Here is a 23,383-nt window from a genome sequence, read left to right as displayed (position 1 = left end):
TTGCTCTTGCCAGCAGAGGTACCACAAGGAATTGAAAACTGGAAAGTATCTGGTTAACTGCCGATATGTGCAAAGTACATTTGTGTAAGAACTTACCACAACAACAGATGTTCGAATTCTACACTGTTGTAGTAGACCTTAGCTAATTTGGGCTGTCCTGCTTTAAAAGGTCTGACTTCCTTTCAAGCCTTTATTCAGGATGCTGATTGGCCAACACTAATCTGATAAAAAAGTAAACCGGAGGAAGTGACTTCAGGACTGTCTTGTCATAGAAAAAATAGGAAGCAACCTCATCCTGAACCTCATATAACACAAAATCATTTTATATCCACAAAAACAATTCTGTATTAGAAAAAAAGGGGGGTGTTGGGTGGCTGAGAGCTTGCAACTCAGATACTGTTCTTGCAGTTGTCAGAGCAATAAGAACAGTTTTCCAAGTAATGAACCACATATATTCTACATGAGTAGGTCCAAAAGAATAGTTAGATTTTTCTGGCAAGGTACAAAGAAGGAGCTAGCTTTTTCTCATGGCCTCATGTATAAACCCTTTTTCTAGACATTTATTACTAAAAACAAATAAGGTATTCTGAAATGGCTGCATGGTGACCCTTACTAGAGGAATATCATATGCCAGAAGATAGCAACTCACACAAATATGTGAGAACCAGTACTACATAATCCCTATTATGGCCCTTGATATTGACTAAGGGCAAACTATGAAATCTTTTCCACTTGCAATATATGATTTCTAAGTAGCAGATTTTTCACCACCTTTAGTACTTGCTACTTGGAAATTGTACATCACCCTTATAAAAGGGATGCCTAAAATTATCAGAACTGAATCAGCAAGGCAGTCAGATATAATTGTTTGTGTCATGTGCGAGTAGATCCAATCTGTGTGGAAGTTTGCATCAATGGCCCCTGGCCAGTTCAAGAAGAAGGGAACCACTTTTGTGTAGGCCTGAGGGGATTTAACCACAAAGATGTTTCAGGAGTCCATCTGAGTCTTAAGAATGACCCTTAATATTAGTGGAAAGTAAAACAATGCATCTCTTCTGTTGGTCTACCCTTAAGGAGTTCTGGAACAGAACTGGTTAGGTGTCTGTTTTGAAAAGAGGCAAACAAATTTACTTGAAGAGTGTCCCACAATTGAATCAATCCCTTGAAGATCTTCTTGTTTAATTTCCATTAATGAGGGTCTACCCTGGCCCTGCTTAGCTTGTCTGGCACTATATATTTTTCTGATGGAATGTAAGATGCTTGGAGTAGCAAGAAATGCTGAAGAGCTACCTCTCAAGTTATCACAGGCAGTCAACACAGAGGGAAAGATCTAGTAACCCTCTACTAGTTGAAGTGCCACATCATTGGGGTGTTGTCTATTATTCTGTGCAAGGATTCCTGGGATCACAGATGAAAAAAGCATATTATTGCATGGATCATAGCTAGCATCCCTTTGTCATCAATGTTCTTTGGCCTATATGACATGCCCCATAGCCTTGTCTTTTTACACTCATTGAAATGTTTTCCCAAGCAAAATCTGTGGCATTTGTTATTACAGATTGTGTTGGGATATGACGAAAAAAGTTAGACCTGAATTAAGAATTATATGCTGTCTATACCCATGCAGTTCCTTTTTGATAAGGCACAAAATTGGAATCTGAGTTTCCAGTGGATGATAATGTTGGATCCTCATACAAACGTAGAGTCCCAGTTCTGTATGACAGAGACAAAGACAGGTACTGAATAGTTATCTGAAACTCCATAAATGTGAGGAAGGAGACAATCCATGTTAAAGATTCAAAATGTCCGAGAAAATACACTGCAAAGATAATAAAGTTGTCAAAATAAAGAAACATGAGAATTCCCAAGTCCACAAAGGGCAATGTCAGGAATTACTCTCTTTGTGAATACTCTCAGAGCTGTGTATAACTCAAAAAGTAATACAGAGAACAGATAGTATGAAACAGACACACAGAATCTGAGAAGGAAAAGATATAAAACTTGTCTCTAGGCAAATTCTTTCCTCAGTATTTTATTTTTATTTTATTTATCCTTTGTTGATTCAGAAACAATTTGAATGTTGATCCTCTTCTGCCATCTTTTGCACCCTGTTTTTCAGAAGTAGGCAGAGACTGTTAAGACAGTCTTCTGAAGGAAGTAGAGGATCTACTTGATTTATAATGGGAACCAGAAAAAGTTTAATTCCCTGAACCAATTTCCCTCTTTCATAATATTGTTGAGGAAAAGAGTAGAAAAAGGATGAAATACAACATCTGTATATAAAGCAGCATTCAAAATCTCAGATTTACTTTTATCTGCTAACCATTGGTTAGATATCCAGGCATAGCTCCGTAGAACAGTAGCTGTAGCAGTGGCCCTAGACAATTATCTGCACAATCGGATGCCCATTTTATGTCATTTTTAGACACCCGATGTACATTAGAAATAATTAGATCTGGAAAGGATTTATAATCTGAAGGCAGGCTAGTAGAGTATTCTTTTAAAGTTACAGCACAATGTAACAAACTTCCCCATATGGCCCTAGCAATTGTGAAGCCTAAAAGCCAAAGTGGCTGAAGAGAAAATTATCTTCCTAAATTTATCTAACCCCTTCCCTTCTTTAACCCCTAGGTAGGGGTTAGGATTCACTAAAAGTCTATTGCCCAGCTGACACTGATGCAGAAATGGCTTCAGAATAAGACCAAAGGTGAGAAAACAGGAATTTGTTAGCTTGGGAAATTCTATAAAGTCTACCTGCCTTTTTTATGGATTACAGCTATTCCATGAAGAATTTCCTGGAACATTTTCTAAACCCAAAGAGAAGAATGGTTCTCCTATGCCCTTATCAGGCACTGGAACAATTACTGATCCTTTGTTCATGATGGAGGAAGATGCAAGATCAGAGAAACTTGGAAAGATCAGCAGAGGAACAATGAATGGTCACTACAGGGTCTTCAATCGGCAGATGAAGCATGGACTGAGCCCACAATGACCAAAAGGTCTCAATTTTAGTAAGATTTTCTCTCTTATCGCATTTATGTATAGAGGTAAAGGAACCAGCAGGACCAGGGTTTCCATGCTTTAACTAAGAAAGTAGCCTAATCACCAGTAAGCAATGTTGGAAGTCAGAAAGTAAGCTGTGACACAGTGATCACAAGCAGCACACAAACTTGTCCTTTGCCAAATAGTTCCTAAACCAAAGTAAATGTACAAACAGTATCTAAAATCCCTGAATGAACAGTAATTCCATTCCCTGTGCTGTCATGACTGAAAGCAAATGCTCAGGTAAGTTATCACAACTTACACAAATACTAGAAACAATGTTCACAGTTTTAACACTACCTGTAAGTAAAACTCAAACACTCAAACTAAAGAGTTGTAAAAGCAGTACACCTTTAATGCAAATAATACCCCCCCACACACAAAAATAAGCTTCTAAAGCTAGAAAGAAAGTTTCTGACATGAAAATAATGGCATATAAACAAATACTGAGTTTACAATAGAAAAAGCAATTCCATTTCTTCATCAAAAATTAGAATAACCTTCTCTCATCTTAAAAATGGCAATTGATTCTGTGTGGAAAAATTCCCTAATGAGAACTTACCTGCCATACATTAATCTGTAAAACAAATGCTGCTCCTGAGAAACTCCTTAGTTGCTTCCTGTGAGACAGGAAGAAAGTACTGAACCACTTTCTTCTGGCTGCTATTTGTCTGATTGGTGCTAACCAATGAGCAGCCAGAAGGAAGGTGTGGGAGGGAGTCAGAGCTTTTGAAGCAGCCTGGTTCCCAGGCAGGAAACAGCCCAAATAGGCAAAGTCTATTTCAGCAGTGGTACAAATGAACATCACCAGTTCAATGTCCAAGGAAACACTAGTGGCACGACATATGCAAAAACAAAGGTTTATTTTTGCAAGACCAAAACAAAATCCAAAATAATAGCTGACTTTGCATTGCGCCTGCAAATAAATAAACACAGTGCATTAAGTTACTTCTCTTTAACAACATCCAGTCCCTTTGAGATACAGCTTGTCTTTTGGGAAACGAAAGTCAAAGGCTGCAGGCTACTCCCAAGCTCATTTTCTAGCTCCATAAACAGTACTTCCACTAAGTACTTCCAAGAGTAGCCATGACTGGGCTCACTCAAGCTCATTATTTAGCTCCATAAACAGTACTTCCACTAAGTACTTCCAAGAGTAGCCATGACTGGGCTCACTCAAGCTCATTTTCTAGCTCCATAAACAGTACTTCCACTAAGTACTTCCAAGAGTAGCCATGACTGGGCTCACTCAAGCTCATTTTCTAGCTCCATAAACAGTACTTCCACTAAGTACTTCCAAGAGTAGCCATGACTGGGCTCACTCAAGCTCATTTTCTAGCTCCATAAACAGTACTTCCACTAAGTACTTCCAAGAGTAGCCATGACTGGGCTCACTACATGTTTCCGGTATCTTCCTTCAGATGAGTCTTCAGATGAAGAACTAACATCCTAGTTCACGGCTTTTAAGCAACCTTACATGCACTACTGGCTGTCAATTAAAACTTTAACTAGCTGACTGCTGCAACAATACTCCTCATGCTCCATACTGCATTATATCCAAAGGCACCTTACTCGCTTTTAAAGGCACGTTATGTAAGCATTTTCCCAGCAAAAAAAGATATTGCAAAATGGTTTATTTCTTTTGAATGAATAAACAGATACAAGACAGAATGGTTTTATAATACCAATTAATTCTTCTGATTCTGATTCTGATTCAGTGTAATTATAAAGAAATGCACATTGTCTCTTATATAACTTTCTAGATTATGTAACTTGATACCAATACCATAAAAATATGCTTTCAAGCAAGAACTTCAAACCCTTGTTTATTCATATTTCATGAGCACCATGTCATAAGATGCATTTTAATTTAATTTATGTATGAAATAATGATCACTATATCATGAGATGCTCACTAATGCCACCATGTAGTTAAGAACCATTTACCTGCACTATATAATTGAAAATCATGATGAAGACTGACAGCTTTATGTGGATCTACAGCAGATTTTGGAAATAACTGCAAAAGGGATGTGTCATTCATCTTAGGTGAGTCAAATGCTAAAGTTGGTAGTTAATATATAGCGGGAATAAATGACAAGTTCTGCTTTGGAGTGTGAAATAAAGCAGAATATAAACCAGTAAAATAATTCCCTGGTTATAGGAAACAGTCTCTTTCAACAGCCTTAAAGACAGTTTTACACATGTTTATCACCAGATTGTCAATATCAAAATCAGATTTGCTATGTATTTTGCTGTTAGAAATGGAATAATTCTATACGTTCAACAAAAAGGCCAGTGAGAGATGAGCTTAGTCTTCCAAGTATATATAGATATATATATATATATAGTCTTCCAAGTATATATATATATAAACTAGGGGATGGAAAATAGACTTGGGGAGTAGACCTAGTAGACAGAACAACTGAGCAACTGTGTACAGACATTTGTGATATCATCCAGATGCTGGAATCAAACATATTCCAAAAAAGAAGGTTAAGAATGCAAAATGGACATCTCTGGAGACTATAGAAGTAGCCAGGGAAAAGGGAGAGCAAAAGGTAATGAAGATAAGAAACACATGTCAAAGCATATGTAGACGTTCAGAAAAGATGCCTAGAGAGACAAGCAGGCATTTAAAAAAGCAGGGCAAAGCAATGGAAGAAGACAGTTGAATGGGGAATGCAAAACATCTGTCCAAGAAGCTTAATGTTATTAAGGGTAACTTCCAGGTAAAAGCAGGCATAATACATAACAAAGAAGAGAGCAACCTAAAAGAAGTGGGAGGTATTGGGAATAGGTGGCAGAAATATACCGAACTATATAGGGCATGCATTAGCAACAGTGAAATACAAAGAGCTAGCTAGATGGATGGATGATAGATAGACATGTAGTTAGATGAATAGAGAAATAGATAGACAGATAGACAGAGAGAGGCAGATGGAGAGAGAGTGATAGATATAGATAGTGGGATATATAGATAGAGAGAAAGATATACAGACATATATATATATATATATATATATATATATATATATATATAGACAGATAGATATAGATAGAAAAAGAGAGAAAGATAGAAAGATATAGATAGATACAGATAGAAACAGAAAGAGAGATAGATAGACAGATTATATATATATATATATATATATATATATATATATATATATATATATATAGACAGACAGATTATAGATAGATAGATAATAGATAGCTAATAGAGAAATACATATCAGGGTAGTTTCTCTACTCTAGAGCCAGACATCATGGAGAATTAAGTGAAATGGGACCTTGAAAAATCCTTAATAATAACAGAGACACAGGAAGTGATGTAATTCCAGATGAATTACTTAAACTCTTGCAAAATAATGTTATTACTGTGCTGCTTAGAATTTGCCAATAAATATGTAAAACATAACAGAGGCCATAAGATAAAAAGGTCAGTTTATATTCCAAGCCACCCAAAATTCTTAAGAGTGCTATATTATCAGTTATGCTTTTTTCACTAAATATTAAGGTAATGCTCTAGATCTTACAAGCTGGACTCCCATCAGTACATGGAAAGAAAACTGCCAGATGTAAAATTAGGTTTTAGAAAAGGCAGGGGATCCAGAGCTCAAATTGTCAGCATTTGCTGGATAATATGGAAAAAAAATGAGTTCCAGGAAAAATATTACTTCTACGTTACTGATTACTCTGTAGCTTTGACTGTGTACACCAAAACAAATTGAGTCACGTTCTAAGAGAAATTGTTGATATCAGTTCACCTCACTTTCTGACTGAGTGATCCATATGCTGAACAAGAAGCAACAGTTAGAACTGGACATGGAATAAACACCTGATTCAAGACTAGGGAAGAAGAACGACAAAGCTGTATACTGTAATCCTATTTATTTAATTTATGTTTTAGATATGTATCATGTGAAATGCTGGGATAGACAAATCAGATGCTGGAATCAAAATTGCTGAGAGAAATGTTAACAGTTTCAGATATGCAAATATTATACTTTAATGGCTGAAAGTTAAGAACGACTTTACGGCCTCTGTTGCCGTTAAAATTAAAAAAATGTAAAAGCTGGCTTGTGGGTCAACACACAAAAAGTGAAAATTATGTCATCTAGCCACAGCAAGTCTTTCCGAAATGCTGAAGAAATGGAGGCAGTGACTTTTATTTTTATTTTCCTGGCTTCTATGTTCTCTGCTGACAGTGACTGCCAACATAAATTTAAAAGCTGTTTGCTTTTTTTTCGGAAGGAAAGTTATGGTGGATCGGTATAAAATTTTAAAGAGTAAAGATATCACATTGTCAATAAAAGTCTATATATCCAAATCCATATTTTCCCAATAGTAGCATATGGCTGTGACAGCCAGACTATAAGGCCCGTGTCCCAGAAAATCGATGATTTCGGACTTTGGTATTGGAAAAAAAATAATGAGTGTTGCATGGACTGCAAGAAAACAGAATCAGTTAATACTTTGGGAAATAAATTCGGACTATTCGATGGAATGCTTGAAACTCAAATACTTTGATAACGAGTCAAATGAGAACACAAGATTCACTAGAGAAAAACAACTTTTGTTGGTAATGATCAAAGGCAAAACAAGAAAGGGTGGCAGATGCTAAGGGAATTATTAATGAAGTAGTGAGTATGAATCTGCAGGAACTTAAAGAAGCAGTTTTTTGAAAGGCAGGCCTCGTGCTCTAAAGTCATTGAGATCACAAAGGTACAGATATGACCAAAATGCTTTTATTCCCTCAGTGGCCTACTGAGTGACCTTGGGCAAGTCGCTTAAACAGACAGTGGTTGGAGGAAAATAGGAATTTGGGTAAGGGTCCACAGTAGCCTCATGGACAGCAAACCTAGTAACTATGAACCTACGAAATGACTAAACACCAACAATCATGAAAACACTCAGAGTCCAGCTAGGGGTTGAAAACTAGAGAAGTGGTTTTATTTAATATTTTTATAATTTAGTCATTTTCATTCAATGTTTGTTTAAATAAAGCTTCAGTGTTTATAATCCACACTGTCTTTTACTTGTTTCATAGTCCTTCATATTGACTTTTGGTAAGAGTATCTCTTTTAATTATGTCAGTGCCCATAAATCAAATCTGGCCTCAGGGTGTGCAACTATTGGTGTAAGTTAAGTACTTCTGACACACATACAGTTTCATGTGCTGAAATGTACTCTGTCAACATACAAGATATCTGAGATATAAAAAAGAGCCACAGATGAATTTTGCTCTTACAAATAACCCATACGGAAATACCGGGAATCTGATTTTTAAACTGAAAAGTGTGAGAGGCATCAACAGTTGAGAAATGTTGCATGAAAGTTCTGGAGACGGTAACTGATAAATGGATACGCAGTGTGGTAGAATGTAAGATGGGAGATGAGCAGTTCGGTTTCAGATCAGGATGCAGCATAACTGACCCAATGTTTGCAGTGAGACAGATAGCTGAGAAGACGCTAGAGATGAGGAAAGAGTCCAACTGGGAATTCCTAAATTTGGAGAAAGCATATGACAAGGTCCCAAGAAAGCTGATTAGGCAGTACTGCAGTGGTTCAAAGTCCCAGAAACACTGGTAGAATTAGTGCAGGCTAAAGGACCCAATGACTCAAGTATGAACAGTGTTCAGTCTCACAGAGTGGTTCCCAGTGGAAGTAGGTGTGCACCAGGGTTCAGCTTTGAGCACACTGCTGTTCATACTGGTGATGGACTACATTAGCAAACAGGTCGCAGGGGACAGCTCAACAAAGTTGCTGTATGCAGACAATGTGGTATTACAGGCAGACTCTCTGAAAGAACTTCAGCAAAGGATAGGGGAATGGAATGCAAAACTGAGGGCACATGCGATAAAACTGAGTACAGATAAGACAGTGGTTATGACAGCAAATTGGAGAAATCAGAAGAATCTGAGAATTGAGACTGAAGGAAAGATAGTGGAACAGGTTAATAGCTTCAAGTATCTGGGAGGGGTGGTTGAGGAGAAGGGAAGTCTGAATGAAGAGATCAAAGCTAAAATTAGAGGGACTGCAGTCAACTGGTATAGAGTTTCTGGTGTAGTCTATGAGAGAAGAATGACAAAGAAGCTGAAAAGTAAGGTGCACAAAACAGTGATGCAACCAGTGCTACTGTATGGTACAGAACCCTGGGCAGTAAAGGCAGAGCAGATAAGGAAGCTACATGTGATGGAAATGAAGTGCTTGAGATGGGTTGTAGGATACACCGTGTGGGACAGACAAAGAAATAAGGACATAAGAGCTGAAGGCAAAGTAGCTCCAATTGCAGAAAAGATCAAAGAGAACAGATTACGATGGTTCAGACACATGTGCAGAAAAACAGAAGATAATCTGGTGAAGAAGATTTGGGACAGACAGGAAGAAGGTAAGAGGAAACAAGGATGTCCAGCAAAGATGTGGATGGATTGTGTGACAGAAGATCTGTGGCAGTCAGGCAGGAGTGTCAAAGTAGGCAGGAGTGTAGCACTAAATCAAGAGAGATGGCAATAGTTAACACAATACCCCAGCCCCATGTAGAAAATGGGAAAAACAGGCTAATGATGATGAACAGGTGGCATTGCTTCACTTTGTAAATGTTGGAATTGTGGCAGTAAATTTATGAAACCTCATTATATCGCTTGGTAAAGGTTGGAGCTGAATGGATAAATTTCAGAAGAAGCTTCTCATTTTATGAAATTAAGGTGGAGTATTCCCTAATTTCTACAGCAACAAACAATTCCACCAGATGCTTCTCTGCATTACTGAATAATGTTCTTTTTACTCTTTGAATTTGTCAAGCATTATAATTCCTCATTTATGTTTTACATGATCCTTATATAATCTTTATATGCATACAGTTCTTTTTGGGGTTTATATCAATTTAACAAGAAAAGCAGGAAAAACAGCTGCAAGTCAAAACTGCCATGGCAGGCTGTTTGTGGTTATCTTAAGTTATGCTGTATTCTGAAGAGCCATGACTGTTCTTACATGTTTGCAAGAAAACAATATCATGAAATTAATGATAATAATATTTTATCAGTCTTATATGTTGTTGACTTACATGTAACTATCTTCTTTAACCTTGTCAGACATCCTTCATCTGGGCATACACATGTGAAGCTGTTCAACCCATCCACACATTGAAATCCATCAGGGCATGGTGAGAATTTGGTGCATTCGTCAATATCTGAAACAAACATTACAGCAGTTTAAAATGAGAGTGCTATGACATACCCTTGCAAACAATATAGCAACTTTCATTTCAAATGACCTCATCTTGTTTTAAAATAAGAATATAATGTTTTGGATTTTATAAACTAAGAAGAATAACTATATGCAATGTATACAAAAATTACACTAAACACTAGTTTAAAAAAAGGGCTTGTCCCCTCTCTTCCCTCCTAAACTTCACAAAGACAATATATGCCCATCTGCTTTTTTGATCATGCTTTATAATATATATCATAAACAGTCTTATCAATATGCTAATCAAGACCAGACATTCTCAATCACCTTCACATCCATGTTATAGTTTGCAAACTTTACTCATTATGGTTATTATTACATTCAATCAGGTTATTGAACCCAACTCAAGATTCCTTCTGTCTGACAATCTAGCTAGCTAGCTTGCTAGCTACCTTTGTTAATCAAGTCAGTCCCGCTAGGCTAGTCGCCTATTTTCAGGGGAGACCTGAGGTGGTATTTATAACTGTTAGGAGAAATTTGACCGGGGCAAAAGGAACCCTTTCCTACTGTTTTAGAGTCAGGAAGAAATTATGCACTTTCTTTCCTAGAGTGGAGGATGCTGGGAAGAAGGAGCAATGGTGGTGAGTAAGGAGCAGACAGAAATCCTTCTTATTGCAAATGGGGGCGAAAATGGAGAAAATATGGCAGTTTCTGGAATGTGATCTCAGTTGTCCTGATGACTTGTATGGATGTTACAAATGGGCAGCATTTAGCTACTTCACAGGAAAATGTGCAGCAGAATATTTACCATACTAAACTACTGCCAGGAGGAATAGAATTTATTTATTATTTATTTATTATCAGTTTGATTACTGGGGAAGTCCACTGGGCCAAGAAGTGCCCATTTTCAGTGGAGGCCTGGGGAGAAAAGCTCCATGAACAATTTAATACAATATAGGATACAAAATGAAGAATAAAGGTTGCAAAGTGAAATATCATACAATATAGGTTTGCAAAATATGAATAAAGGTTACAAGTGAAAATACAAGAGTTGGATTCATACATTCGAGACATAATATACATTATGAGACAGTTAAACAAATTGAGATAGTTTAACATCTAGACTGCAGATTTTTTTTTTTTTTTTTTAGAAACAATATTTACATGTTAGGAGTCAGCAGTTAAAGTCTGCTGGTTCAAGATCTTTTGAGTCATAAGAATAAGAATGAGAGTATAGTGGAGAGGGGGTAAGGGGAGCTTAGTGGGGAGTCCCTAGAATTTATGTGGGGTGAAAGCAGGAGCATTTCCATTTGGAAGATAGGTGAAGCAAAAGTTGGCTCTTGAAGGATTTGGTGTTGGGCATAGTCCTAAGAGAAGGAGGCAGAGAGTTCCATTTTTTACCTAGAGAGAAGGATAGTAAAAGCTGGCCAGTGGGTCGCTTAGGTTTGGGAATGGAGATTAGGTTTTGGTGCTCAGATCTCAGTGATCTGTTAGGGATGTATGGAGGATGGATGTCCTTTAATGCTGGGCATTTGTCTGGGGAGAATATTAGTTTGTGAGAGGTGGTTAGTTGTAGATAGTCTAGGTGGTTAGGGAGTTCTAACCAATTCAGAGAGTGTAGGCTGAGGCAGTGGTGAGTTGATGTTTTGGATTTAGTTGCACATTTAGAGAGCTTATTATAACAAGCTTTGAGCTTAGAGGTGTTGGTGACAGATAAATTGGTTAGAAGAGGGGCTCCATATAGAAGGGAAGGGAGGAGGTAGGTGATTGCCAAGGTATGCCTAGTGGAGTTGGAAAGAAAATGATTGTTCCTATATAGTATACCTAGCTTTTGGTGTTTTTTTTATGTTTTGTTGAATGTGAAGATCAAATTTGAGGTATTCATCTATGGTAATGCCAAGGAGTTTTGCAGAGGGAACCACTTCAATGGCAGTGTTAGTTTGACTTAGGACATTTAAAGTGTTTTTGTCCAAAGAGGAAATCTTGGAGGGGAGAAAAATTAGTATTTTTGATTTATTGGAGTTGAGAGAAAGGTGATTTTGGTGCATCCAGTTCTCTGTAGTGGTAAAGGCTAATTGGGTTTTGGTCAGTAGTTCAGGAAAGTTTGGGGCAGAACAGATCAAGGTAGAGTCATCAGCATATTGGATGACTGTGGTGTCAGGGATGAAGGTGTGAAGGTTATTTATAAAGATGTTGAAAAGCATGGGTCCAAGGATAGACCCCTGAGGAACGCCAGTGGGTGTAGGCAGGAAGGAAGAGAAAGAGTTCTTCCATATGACTGCTTGAGATCTATCAGATAGATAACTGGAGAACCAGGATAGAGTATTTGGGGAGAGATTGAGATTAGCCAGGTGATGAAGAAGGTGTGTGTGGGAGATGGTTTCAAAGGCTTTTGAAAGATCTAGCAGAACTGTGGATACAATGAGTCCAGAGTCTCGTGCTTGATTGACAGTTTCTAGGAAGGAAAGTAGGGCAGTTATGGTACTGTGGCCAGGATGGAAGCCATGCTGGGTTGGTGTTAGGAGGTGATTCTGAATTAGATAAGGTAAAAGTTGATGGTGGACACATTTTTCTAGAATTTTAGATATTGGAGAGAATAGGGTGATAGGGCAGAAGTTAGAAATAGCAGTATTTTTGCCTCCTTTGTGAAGAGGTAGAATGTAGGCTGAATGCCAGAGTTTTGGAACATATGACTCATTTATGGATCTATTAATCAGAATACTAATTGGGAGAGTGATTCCTTCAGCTGCATGTTTGAGGAAGCAAGAGGGAATGTTGTCCGGGGCATTAGAGCATGGCTTTAGCTTGGATAGAAAATTTTTCATAGACGTTGTGGAAACAGGTTTGAGATGGAAATTGATGGGATTGTTGTTTGGGTTGCTGGGTGATGTGAAGAGGGAGTTAGGTGGGTCATTATTAGGGAATGTTTTGGTTAGCTTAGCTATGGATTCAGTAAAGAAGGTGTTGAACTGGGAGCACAGTTCACTATCAGATAGGTTAGGGTCAGGGCAAGGGTTGTTTTGAGATCCAGGATGAGGTAGGAAGCTGACCGATTTCCAGAACTGTTTTGGGCTATTATTGTTATTGGACTGAAGATTATTATAGTAGTTTTTTTTGTCCTTGGTCATAAGTTTTTTACTTGATTGCGGAGTTGGGTATATAGGAGTAGGGTAGAAGACAGTTTACTTTTTTGATAGAGCTTCCAGGATTTGTCTCTGTGATGCATAATTTGTTTAGTTTCTTTGGTCAGCCATGGTGCAGAATTAGTTTTGATTTGTTTATTTATTAGTGGGGCTAGTGAGTTAAGAGTATCTAGGAAGATAGAGTTGAAGTGCTCAACAGCATTGTCGAGCAGGAGGGTTGCCAGTTAATTTGTTTAAAGATGTTAGAAAAAATTGAGGGGTTGAAGTTGCTGAGGTTATGAGTTTGAATGTAGAGATGTTGGTGTTGGATGGAGCTACTTGATCAATGGATGAAGGCAGGGAGATGGTCATTGAAGGTGTCAGGGATAGTGCCACAGAGAGTGATTTTGTTTGGATGGGAGACTAGAATCTAATCTAAGATGGACCCTGGGGGTGATTTTTATTAGGGCGAGTTATTGAAGAGATTACTTGGGTGAAGTTGAGAAGGTTAATGGAAAGTGAAGGGGATGGTGTGTTGATTTTATTCCAGTTGATATTGACATCGCCTAGAATATAGGTTTCATATTTTATTTCAGTTGAGACCCAGTATAGAATATCTTCAAGTGTGGAGATATTGTTGCCTGGGGAGATGTATAAGGAAATGAAGCAGATATTTTTATGTGTATTTAATCGGAGGAGGCTTGCTGTGATTTTGGAATTTCTGAATTAAGGGGTAGGGATTTGAAGAGGAATTAGAGAGAGAAGATTGGAGTAAATTAGAGCAGAGCTTCCACCTTTTTTGTTTAAACGGTCACTTCTGAGGATGTTGTAACCAGGAGGCAAGATTTTGGAGTCAGTAATATGGGGTTTTAGCCAAGTTTCAGAGATGGCTAGGATGTCGGGTTGATTGTGATTAATCCAGGCTTGTACATGGTGACCTTTATTGTTTAGGCTCTGGGCATTGATAGTGAAGATCTTCAGCGTGATAAGAGGAGAAGAGAAAGGCTGGGGAGTGTTATTTGTTGTAGGTGAGGAAGAGGGTGGAGGGATGGAATGGTTTGTGCTGAGGCATGGGCCAGGGTTAGGATGAACATCTCCAGATAAGGCTAGGACATTGTAGGTGATAAGTTTTGGTCTGTAAGGTTTATATAGTGGGTATTTGTTAGGGTTAGCAAAAGTTTCAGAGAAAGAGTTTTAGTTGAGGCAGAGAATAGTTTGGGATGAAAAAGATGCAATAGGTTGGGTGGAATAAGGGAGGAGGATATGGAGTGAAAGTGAGAGTGTTGGAGAGGTTGTAGCTGGGAGTTAGGGATGGTTTGAGTAGGAGGGAGGAATGGAGAGGCTTTATGGGAGTAGGAAGTAGCAAGATACAAAGGTATTAGTAAGATGAGAATGGAGCTGTGGAGCTGGAAAGTTAAGGGGAGTTGATAGGGCATGTTGGGATAGGTAGGGTAGTGTACAGTGAAGAGAAGAATAATGTGGTGTGCTAGTTAAGAAAGGAAGGTCTAGAAGTTACTGGAGAGAGTTAGATATTGTAGGCAAGGACAATGGAAGACTGAGTGTATGGGGGCATAGGAAATTGTAGTGGGAGGAGTAGTATTGAGAGGGGAGAGAGAGGTGGAGTATTGTCTGATGGGTGAGTAAGGGGGAGGGGTAGTAGTAGGAGGACTGTGAATGGACAGTGGATTGAAGAAAGAATGAGGGGAGGGGTAATTGGAAGAGGATTGTGATTGGATATTAGGTTTGGAAGGAGGTGTTTGTTAGGTATAAGAGTAGATGTGCTGGGGGTGGGTGGGAATTGGGGGCAGGGTAGGGGAGCGGAGTGAGCCTGTAGGGCAAACGGAGCAGGTTAGAGCAATAGAGCAACAGAGCAGAAGAGCCCTGCTGGAAAAAAGTATCAACCACTGCAGGAAGGAGCTGAGGTAAGTAAGAGAAGGTGCAGTAAAAGTTTGGTAGAAGTGGTAGAGGAAACAGAGTAATTCTGGGGGAGAGGAGAATTGGGTAGTGTAGGGGGAGAGAGAAAAAAGTTATGGGATAGTAGGCTGTAGTAAATAAGAGGGAGAAAGAGGTAGGTGTTAGAAGAAAGCTCAAAAAAAGACAGGAGGACAGCAAAAGTTATTATAAGAGTAGGGTAGGAGTAGGCAACAAGTGGGAAGGTGCTGCCACCTAGTGGTGAGAGGAGGAAATTAGGCAGGCAGAGAGACTAAGGGGAGAGAGAATGGAGCTAGAGACAGAGATAGGAAAAGGTAGAGGTAACAGTGAGTACCAGGGTAAGTCTTCAGAGGGATAGAGGAATGGAATGGGAGATTAGTGGTAGTGAGTTAGAGTGGGACCTTTGAGGTATGAGGTAGGCTGCTGAGACACACACTGAGGGACAGGCTAGCAGATAAGGATGTTATGATAAATTAGCTTTTTTTTTTTTTATGTTTTTAAAGTTACATACATTTATTGAGAGCTAAAGGTGAGGGATTCCACACTGTGGGTTCCTTACGGATAAGCCCAAACTGGTTAACAGGATAAAAATCCAGGTGGGCCAAACTTGGCTTTGAGCGAGGAGTCCATGTAATTTGGGAGGTACTGCTGGACCCTCAGGATAGGTGAGATTTATTGAGAGCTAAAGGTGAGGGATTCCACACTTTGGGTTCCTTACGGATAAGCCCGAACTGGGTAGAAAATATTCATTTGGCAGAGTTACTGCAACAAGAAGTTGAAAATGGAGCAGCATTCTCAGGGGATGATTTGGCTAACAATGTTTTAGAAGAAGTAGGTAAACACTTGGATGTGGAATTGTCAGTACAGCAAAACAGACATGTATACTTTTGTTTTAGGCAGAAAATAAAATGCTGACAGCCAAGAACAAGTCTTCGCATTTGATAAACGACAATGTCCCATGGTATGATTAAGTTAAAGTTGGAAAAAATTTGACAGGTACTTTATATGGCACAATATGCTTGGAACTTTGAGGTTTAGGGTTATCAATATCATGTCATTTTCAGAAATTGGAAGAGAAGATTTTTGTGGCATATCTTTTGAAACATACATTTTAAGAAACAAATTTCCTGCTGTATGTGAAAAAAGAAAGGCATTTAACCATGGAATGAGTATGTTATATCAGGACATTTAACTGTTTTAAAAAAGAAAGTATTTTTACAGTTTCAATCAGATGACAGGGATGAATCTGACATTAAAATATGTCTGTTAAAAGACTGTGAATGTGTAAGAAATGGCCAGTCTGGTTGAGATGTGCATTCTGAGGCATTGTAGCAATTACCTCATGTACACTGACAACCCACCTGTACCGATTAGCGAGACAGTGGGACCGAGCTGAGAAAGATGTGCAGCAGGTAAGAGTGATAAAGGATAATGCGGGAAACATACTCACAGGTGATGGCAGTGTGTTGAGCCGATGGAAAGAGTACTTTGAGGGGCTGATGAATGAAGAGAATGAGAGAAATGGAGAAGGTTGGATGATGTGGGGATAGTGAATCAGGAAGTGCAATGGATTAGCAAGGAGGAAGTAAGGACAGTTATGAAGAGGATGAAGAATGGAAAGGCTGTTGGTCCAGATGACATACCTGTGGAAGCATGGAGGTGTTTAGGAGAAATGGCAGTGGAGTTCATAGGTTCATAGGTTCATAGGTTGGTACTAGGCTATCAGCCCTAGGGCCTATACAAGCCTAGCCATAACAATTCCTTGGCTATTTCTTCCCACACTATTTACTTCCCTGGACCCCTGTCTAGCAGGGTGACTGACGTGATCCCTGGGGTGAATTTCCTTTCTCCCATCCAATTGTCAAGGTTCCTTTTGAAGAGGGCCAAAGAGGCACTCTGCTTGACATGTATGGACAATCTATTCCAGAGTCTGGGGAGTCTCTGGGTCAGGAACCTATCCCTCCAGCATGTTTTGCTTGTTGTGATGACAAGGTTTAGATCCCTGGAGTGTGTGGCTCTGAGGGATTGGGATTTCTTTAAGTGTAGCATGTCCAACAGCTCTGGGTTTGACATGGCCTTGTATGTTAAGCAGAGATCACCTCTGAGTAGACAATATGCGACAGATTATAGCTGGAGTTTTTTAAGGCGGTCAGCATAGGACATCTGCTTTAGGCCTGTGATTCTTTTAGTGAGGTATTTCTGTGGCCTTTCCAGTTGTTGCAGATGTCTTGAGAGGTACATACCAAATGGGGCATTGTATTCTATAATGGGTCTAATGAGGGATGAGTACAGTGGGACAATGACCTCCTTTTTTCTGGATGAAAAGCCCTTAGTGATGAGGTGTGCCACATAGAAGGATTTCCTGACTGTTGTGGCAATGTGGTTATCAAAGGTGAGACCAGTGTCCACCTGTATCCCTAAGTCTCTTATCACACTTTCGGTGTTTAGTGTACTGCCACCTATATGGTAATTCACGGATACATGTTTTTTTTCCCAAAAGGGATAACTATACATTTCTTGGCATTGAGCTTGAGCCCATGGCTCTGGCACCAAGCATCTGTTTCTGTAAGGCCCTTTTGTAGAGTATCCACATCATTTGGGGATTCAATAATGGCTCCCAGTTTGCAGTCATCTGCAAACTTTGTTAGCCAGAGTCCCTTAGTGTTGGCCTGTACTTCAGAGAAGTAGATGCCAAACAAGAGCGGTCCCAGGACTGAACCCTGAGGTACTCCACTTGTCATTTGTCTGGAACTGGATTTGGAGTCGGCTACTTTTACAGTGTGGGTTCTATCAGTAAGCCAGTTAGCAACCCATTGGGTGATGTAGGGATTCATGCCCAGCTTAGTAAGTTTATCTATGATTCCAGAGTGGGGGATGGTGTCAAAGGCCTTGGCAAGGTCTAGATAGGCTGTTTGGACCACCTTACCCTTGTCCATGGCTCTGGAGACTGATTTGAAGAAGTCAATCAGGGTCAGGAGACAAAATTAGCCCTTCACTAACCCAAGCTTGGTGGGGTCCAGTGTTTGAAGGTTGCCTATGTCTTTGTTTATAAGTTCCATGATAATACGCTCCATGGCCTTGCAGATAAGGCTTGTCAGACTGATGGGATGGTAGTTTCTGGGATCCAAGGTGGATCCCCCCTTTGTGGAGTGGGATAACTGTAGCTCTGCGCCACTCAGTGGGCACGAAACCTGAGGTGAGGCTATGATTAAACATGACACTTAGGTGAGGTGCCAGTTCACATTGTAGTTCATGTAGTACACAGCCCGGGATGTTAAACGAAATCTTGGAAAGTGAGAGGATGCCTGAGGAGTGGAGAAAAAGTGTTTTGGTACCAATTTTTAAGAATAAGGGTGATGTGCAGAGCTGTAGTAACTACAGAGGGATAAAACTGATTAATCACAGCATGAAGTTATGGGAAAGAGTAGAGGAAGCTACATTAAGAAGGGAGGTGATGATTACTGAACAGCAGTATGGTTTCATATCGAGAAAGAGCACTCCAGATGTGATGTTTGCTCAGAGAGCGTTGATGGAGAATTATAAAGGACAGAAGGAGTTGCATTGTGTCTTTTTGGACTTAGAGAAAGCATATTACAGGATGCCTAGAGAGGAGTTGTGGTACTGTATGAGGAAGTTGGGAGTGGCAGAGAAGTATGTAAGAGTGATACAGGATATGTACAAGGGTAGTGTGACAATGGTGAGGTCTGTGGTAGGAGTGACAGATGCATTTAAGATGGAGGTGGGATTATATCAAGGATCAGCTCTGAGCCCTTTCTTATTTGCAATGGTGATGAACAGATTGACAGACGAGATAAGACAGGAGACACCATGGACTATGATGTTTGCGGATGACATTTTGATCTGTAGTAAGGGTAGGGAACAGGTTGAGAAGACTCTGAAGAGGTGGAGATATCCTCTAGAGAGGAGAGGAATGAAGGTCAGCAGGACTAAGACAGAATATGTGTGTGTGAATGAGAGGAAGGATAGAGGAATGGTGAGTATGCAGGGAGTAGAGTTGGCGAATGTGGATGAGTTTAAATATTTGGTAATAACAGTTCAGAGTAATGGTGAGTGTGGAAGAGAGGTGAAGAAGAGGGTACAGGCAGGGTGGAGTGGGTGGAGAAGAGTGTCAGGAGTGAATTGTGATAGACTGATACCAGTAAGAGTGAAAGGGATGGTCTACAAGAGGGTAGTGACACCAGCTATGTTATATGGGTTGGAGAAGGTGGAACTGACAAAAAGGCAGGAGTCAGAGTTGGACGTGGCAGAGTAAAGATGTTAAGATTTGCACTGGGTGTGATGAGGATGGACATGATTAGGAATCAGTATATTAGAGGGTCAGCTCATTTTGAATGGTTTGGAGACAAAGCCAGAGAGGGGAGATTGCGTTGCTTTGGACATATAATGAGGAGGGATGTTGGGTATATTGAGAAGAGGATGCTAAGGATGGAGCTGCCAGGTAAGAGGAAGAGACGAAGATAAGGTTTATGGATGTGGTGAGAGAGGGCATGCAGGTGGTTGGTGTGACACAGCAAGATGCAGAGGACAGGAAGAAATGGAAACAGATGATCAACTGTGGTGACCCCTAATGGGAGCAGATGAAAGAAGAAGACCACTGACAATCCCCCTATTCTTATTCTTAATAAGACAGATAAAGTATTTGAGAAGTGTAAATACACTTTAATGCTGGAGGCAAAACTCTCTCATACAACCAAAACTAATTATTTAGAGGTTTTCAGTGACACATGCACCACACCTACAGCACAGGGTAAAGACACTACACATAAAACTACTTATGCTGAGGCACTTACAGGTAACCTTCCTAAAATACTAAGTTCTCCTGCACAGCACTATAAAAAAAGGTCCTCAGCCATCATGTAAACACTCCATTAAAACACTACCCACAGCTACACATAGTAAATCTGTATCCATTGCCTCTACTGATAACCCTTAAGGCAAACTAGCTCACAGACAACTTTCCTGGTCATTGGTGTTCTATAGTGAGGGACACTAATGTCCCCTTTACCAGACTGAGTTAGAAGAGTCACAGTTAGCTGCCTTTCTGGGGCTAGGACCCTTTAAATCACACAGGTATTCAGGTCATTTAACCTTTGTTACCAGTATGTCTCTGTCATAGTCCATGTGGGTGCTAATGACCCGAGACATACCTCCCTTGACTATATGAAGTGAGACATGACTGAGCTCACTGATCATGTGTCTCAGGTAGGTATGAACCTAGCACTGACTACCATACTACCTTCTCCATGGATGATGTCATGTTAACAACAGAAAATGACTGATTTTAGCAATTGGTTTAGCTTTTGGTGTCAGTCCAAGGAGGTATAACATTTGATGGCCTGGGAGGATATGGTTGACAGACCATGCTTCTTTGCCAGAGATGGTCTGCACTTATCTCTATAGGCTTTCAGATACTGGCAAAGACTTTTGCCAGTCCCAAAGTGTCTGTCTTAGGCAATGCCAAACTGATAAACCTGCTGACTTAACTGAACTTATGAAGGAATATCTGAAGGTGGTACTGCTCAATACTAGAAGTCTTAACAAGAAACTCCACTCCCTGCAAGCCTTCCTCTCCCTGGAGTGTGTAGTCATCTGTGTAGTAATGAAGACATGGCTTAAAGTCACAGCGTACACCAGCAGTGCAAGGTTATAATAACTTTCACACCTTTAGACCAGTTACTGTACAGGAGGGATCTAAAAGTGGAGGAGTCAGTCTATAATAAAACCAACCCCACATCCAGGCTAGTAAAAGTGCATGATCCTCAGGAACTCACACATGTGCAACTCACCATAAACAGGGTCTTGTGCCACATCCTTGCAACCTGAACATATAGGTCCCCCTCCATGTCCCAGGAAACCTAAACTATGTATCCCAATGTACTAGAGTCCTTCATCATTCAACCCAATATGATATTCATGGGGAAATCTCAACTACACCTCTACAGACTGGGAATCCTACATCACTTCTAATTTACAAGCCCAGCAATTTCATAACCTTTGTTAATATCAAAATCCTGGAACAGCTGGTCCATTCTCTTACCAGGGGTACAAACATCCTTGACCTTTTACTCACAAACACGGGGGTGTGAAGTTCCTCACCCAATGTAATGTCTTCATTCGTCAGATCTTAATATAAGGCGGTATTATTGAAATAAAAATTAAATCTCGGGATCCGGCAAAACCAAAAACATTTAGGAACTATTCCAAGGCTAACCTCTCCCTAATAAGTGACACCTTGGCTAAATTCCAAGCACTCACAAACTGAGTAAACACCCTAGCATATGCTGAGCTATTTACAAAATCTCTGTACAGACATATTGATAGTTGTATCAAGCGAGATTTTCCCCCTGATATTAAGAATAAGACAAACTCAAAAGACAAGCTACCCTAGTAGAATCACAATATCAATTGGTTATACAACAAAAGGAAAAAAAATATTGGTCAAGTGTAGGAGGAACAAAGCCATACATACTAAAAGTCTCATGACCAATCTAAATAGGCAGCTAAAGAGTTAATTAATACTTCAAAGGCTAAATGTGAAGAAAAAATTGCTTTTCAGGAAAAGGACAACCACAAAGCTTTCTACAGCTATGTCTGTAATCTTAGGGGAAATATTAAATCAAAGATCCAGCAACAAAAATCACTTGCAGATCACTAAAGCCAGTAACTCTGCTGGTGAAGCACTATTCTCTTGCACCATAGCCAAATTATGGAACTCCCTCTCACCCGCAATTACCTCCATACCATCATGCACCCACTTCAAAACTTTACTAAAAGCGCACCTAAAAACATGCTGGCTATGCCCTTGCAACTCCCACTCTAATATCACCCTCCCCATCCAACCACTACCTTTCTTTCCACTCCACTAACTACCTTGATTATAGCAAGCTCAGATGCTCATAAGCCAGTACTTATTATACAGCAGGAACGTTTTCTTCTAACATTTGTTAATGTCTGTTATGTACTTCACGGATAAAGATTCTAGTTGTCTACTGATGTACTATGTTCTTCATCTGTAAATATGTTGTAAGTAATTGCTATGTAAATTGTTAATCGCTATGTAATCCAATGTAACTACTGTATGTTTAGTTTAACTGTGGAGCTTTTCTCCCCTGCCCTCCACTGAAAATGGACCTACGTCCAGTCGGACACTCCTGGTCAACAAATATAAATAAATAAATAAAATAAATAAATAAAATATTAAACAATGTGCAGAACTTATTGTAAATGGTATCACCTATGCTAAACCAGAGGCCATTGCCAAGCTTTTGGCTGATAGGTTCAGCTCAACTTTCTCCCCCCACTCCCCCAATAGTGCAAAGGAAATACTGCATGCCACAATCCCTCCAACTATTGCTAGGGAACATGCCATCAGTGCACTTTCCAAGACCAAAAGCACTGCATCGATGGGCCCTGATAACATCAGAGGATGCTTAATAAATAACATAAAACATCCCCTCTCTTGTCCACATGAATCACTTTTCAGCTGGACCCTACAGTCAGATTTTTTGCCCAAGGAATGGAAGGTAGCTACAGTCATTCCCCTGCACAAAGGAGGTCCAACCACCAATCCGGTTAACTACAGGCCCATAAATCTGACCAGCTTCATATGTAAGGTCAAGGAAAGAATTATCATGGAAATGATAAATGAGAATAAAGGTAACCTGCAAACACTGGACCTGTCAAGTTCAGCTTTGTTAAAGGAAGGTTATGCTTATAAAATCAGGTGGACTTTTTTGAGAGGGTCACCAAAGCACTGGATGAAGGCAAGACTGTGCACACAGCCTACCTCAACCTGGCCAAGAATTCTGATACAATACCCCACTCAAGCATTGCAGACAAATTCCCTAATTTAGGTCTAAACCCTTTTATCACTCAATGACTAGCCAACTGGCTCACTGATAGGACCTAGGAGGTCAAAATAGGCGAGGCCATCTCCACCAAGAGGTCAGTCACTAGAGGGGTCCCCCAGGGCTCAGTACTGGGCCCGCTCCTTTTTGGCATCTATTTCTCTGAAATGGAAGCAAATGCTGAAGATTTACGGATGACTAAGTTTGCAAATGATTGCAAGGTGGGGG

The 23,383-nt window shown here is 39.8% G+C and overlaps 1 protein-coding gene across 1 annotated transcript in view; it reads right to left on the bottom strand.

Moving 5' to 3' along the window:
- The window catches only part of LOC122806582 (venom prothrombin activator vestarin-D1-like), a 112,223-nt gene that overhangs the window by 8,372 nt on the left and 80,468 nt on the right, over positions 1-23,383 (bottom strand). Inside the window, exon 5 of the mRNA XM_044077125.1 lies at positions 10,109-10,234. Coding sequence (XP_043933060.1) covers positions 10,109-10,234 — 126 coding nt within the window. The remainder of the gene's footprint in view (positions 1-10,108; positions 10,235-23,383) is intronic.

Source organism: Protopterus annectens, chromosome 7.part0 (assembly GCF_019279795.1).
Source record: "Protopterus annectens isolate FY-2018-M chromosome 7.part0, PAN1.0, whole genome shotgun sequence".
NCBI classification, from domain to species: Eukaryota; Metazoa; Chordata; order Ceratodontiformes; family Protopteridae; genus Protopterus; species Protopterus annectens.
This window is presented reverse-complemented; position numbering and strand designations above follow the sequence as displayed.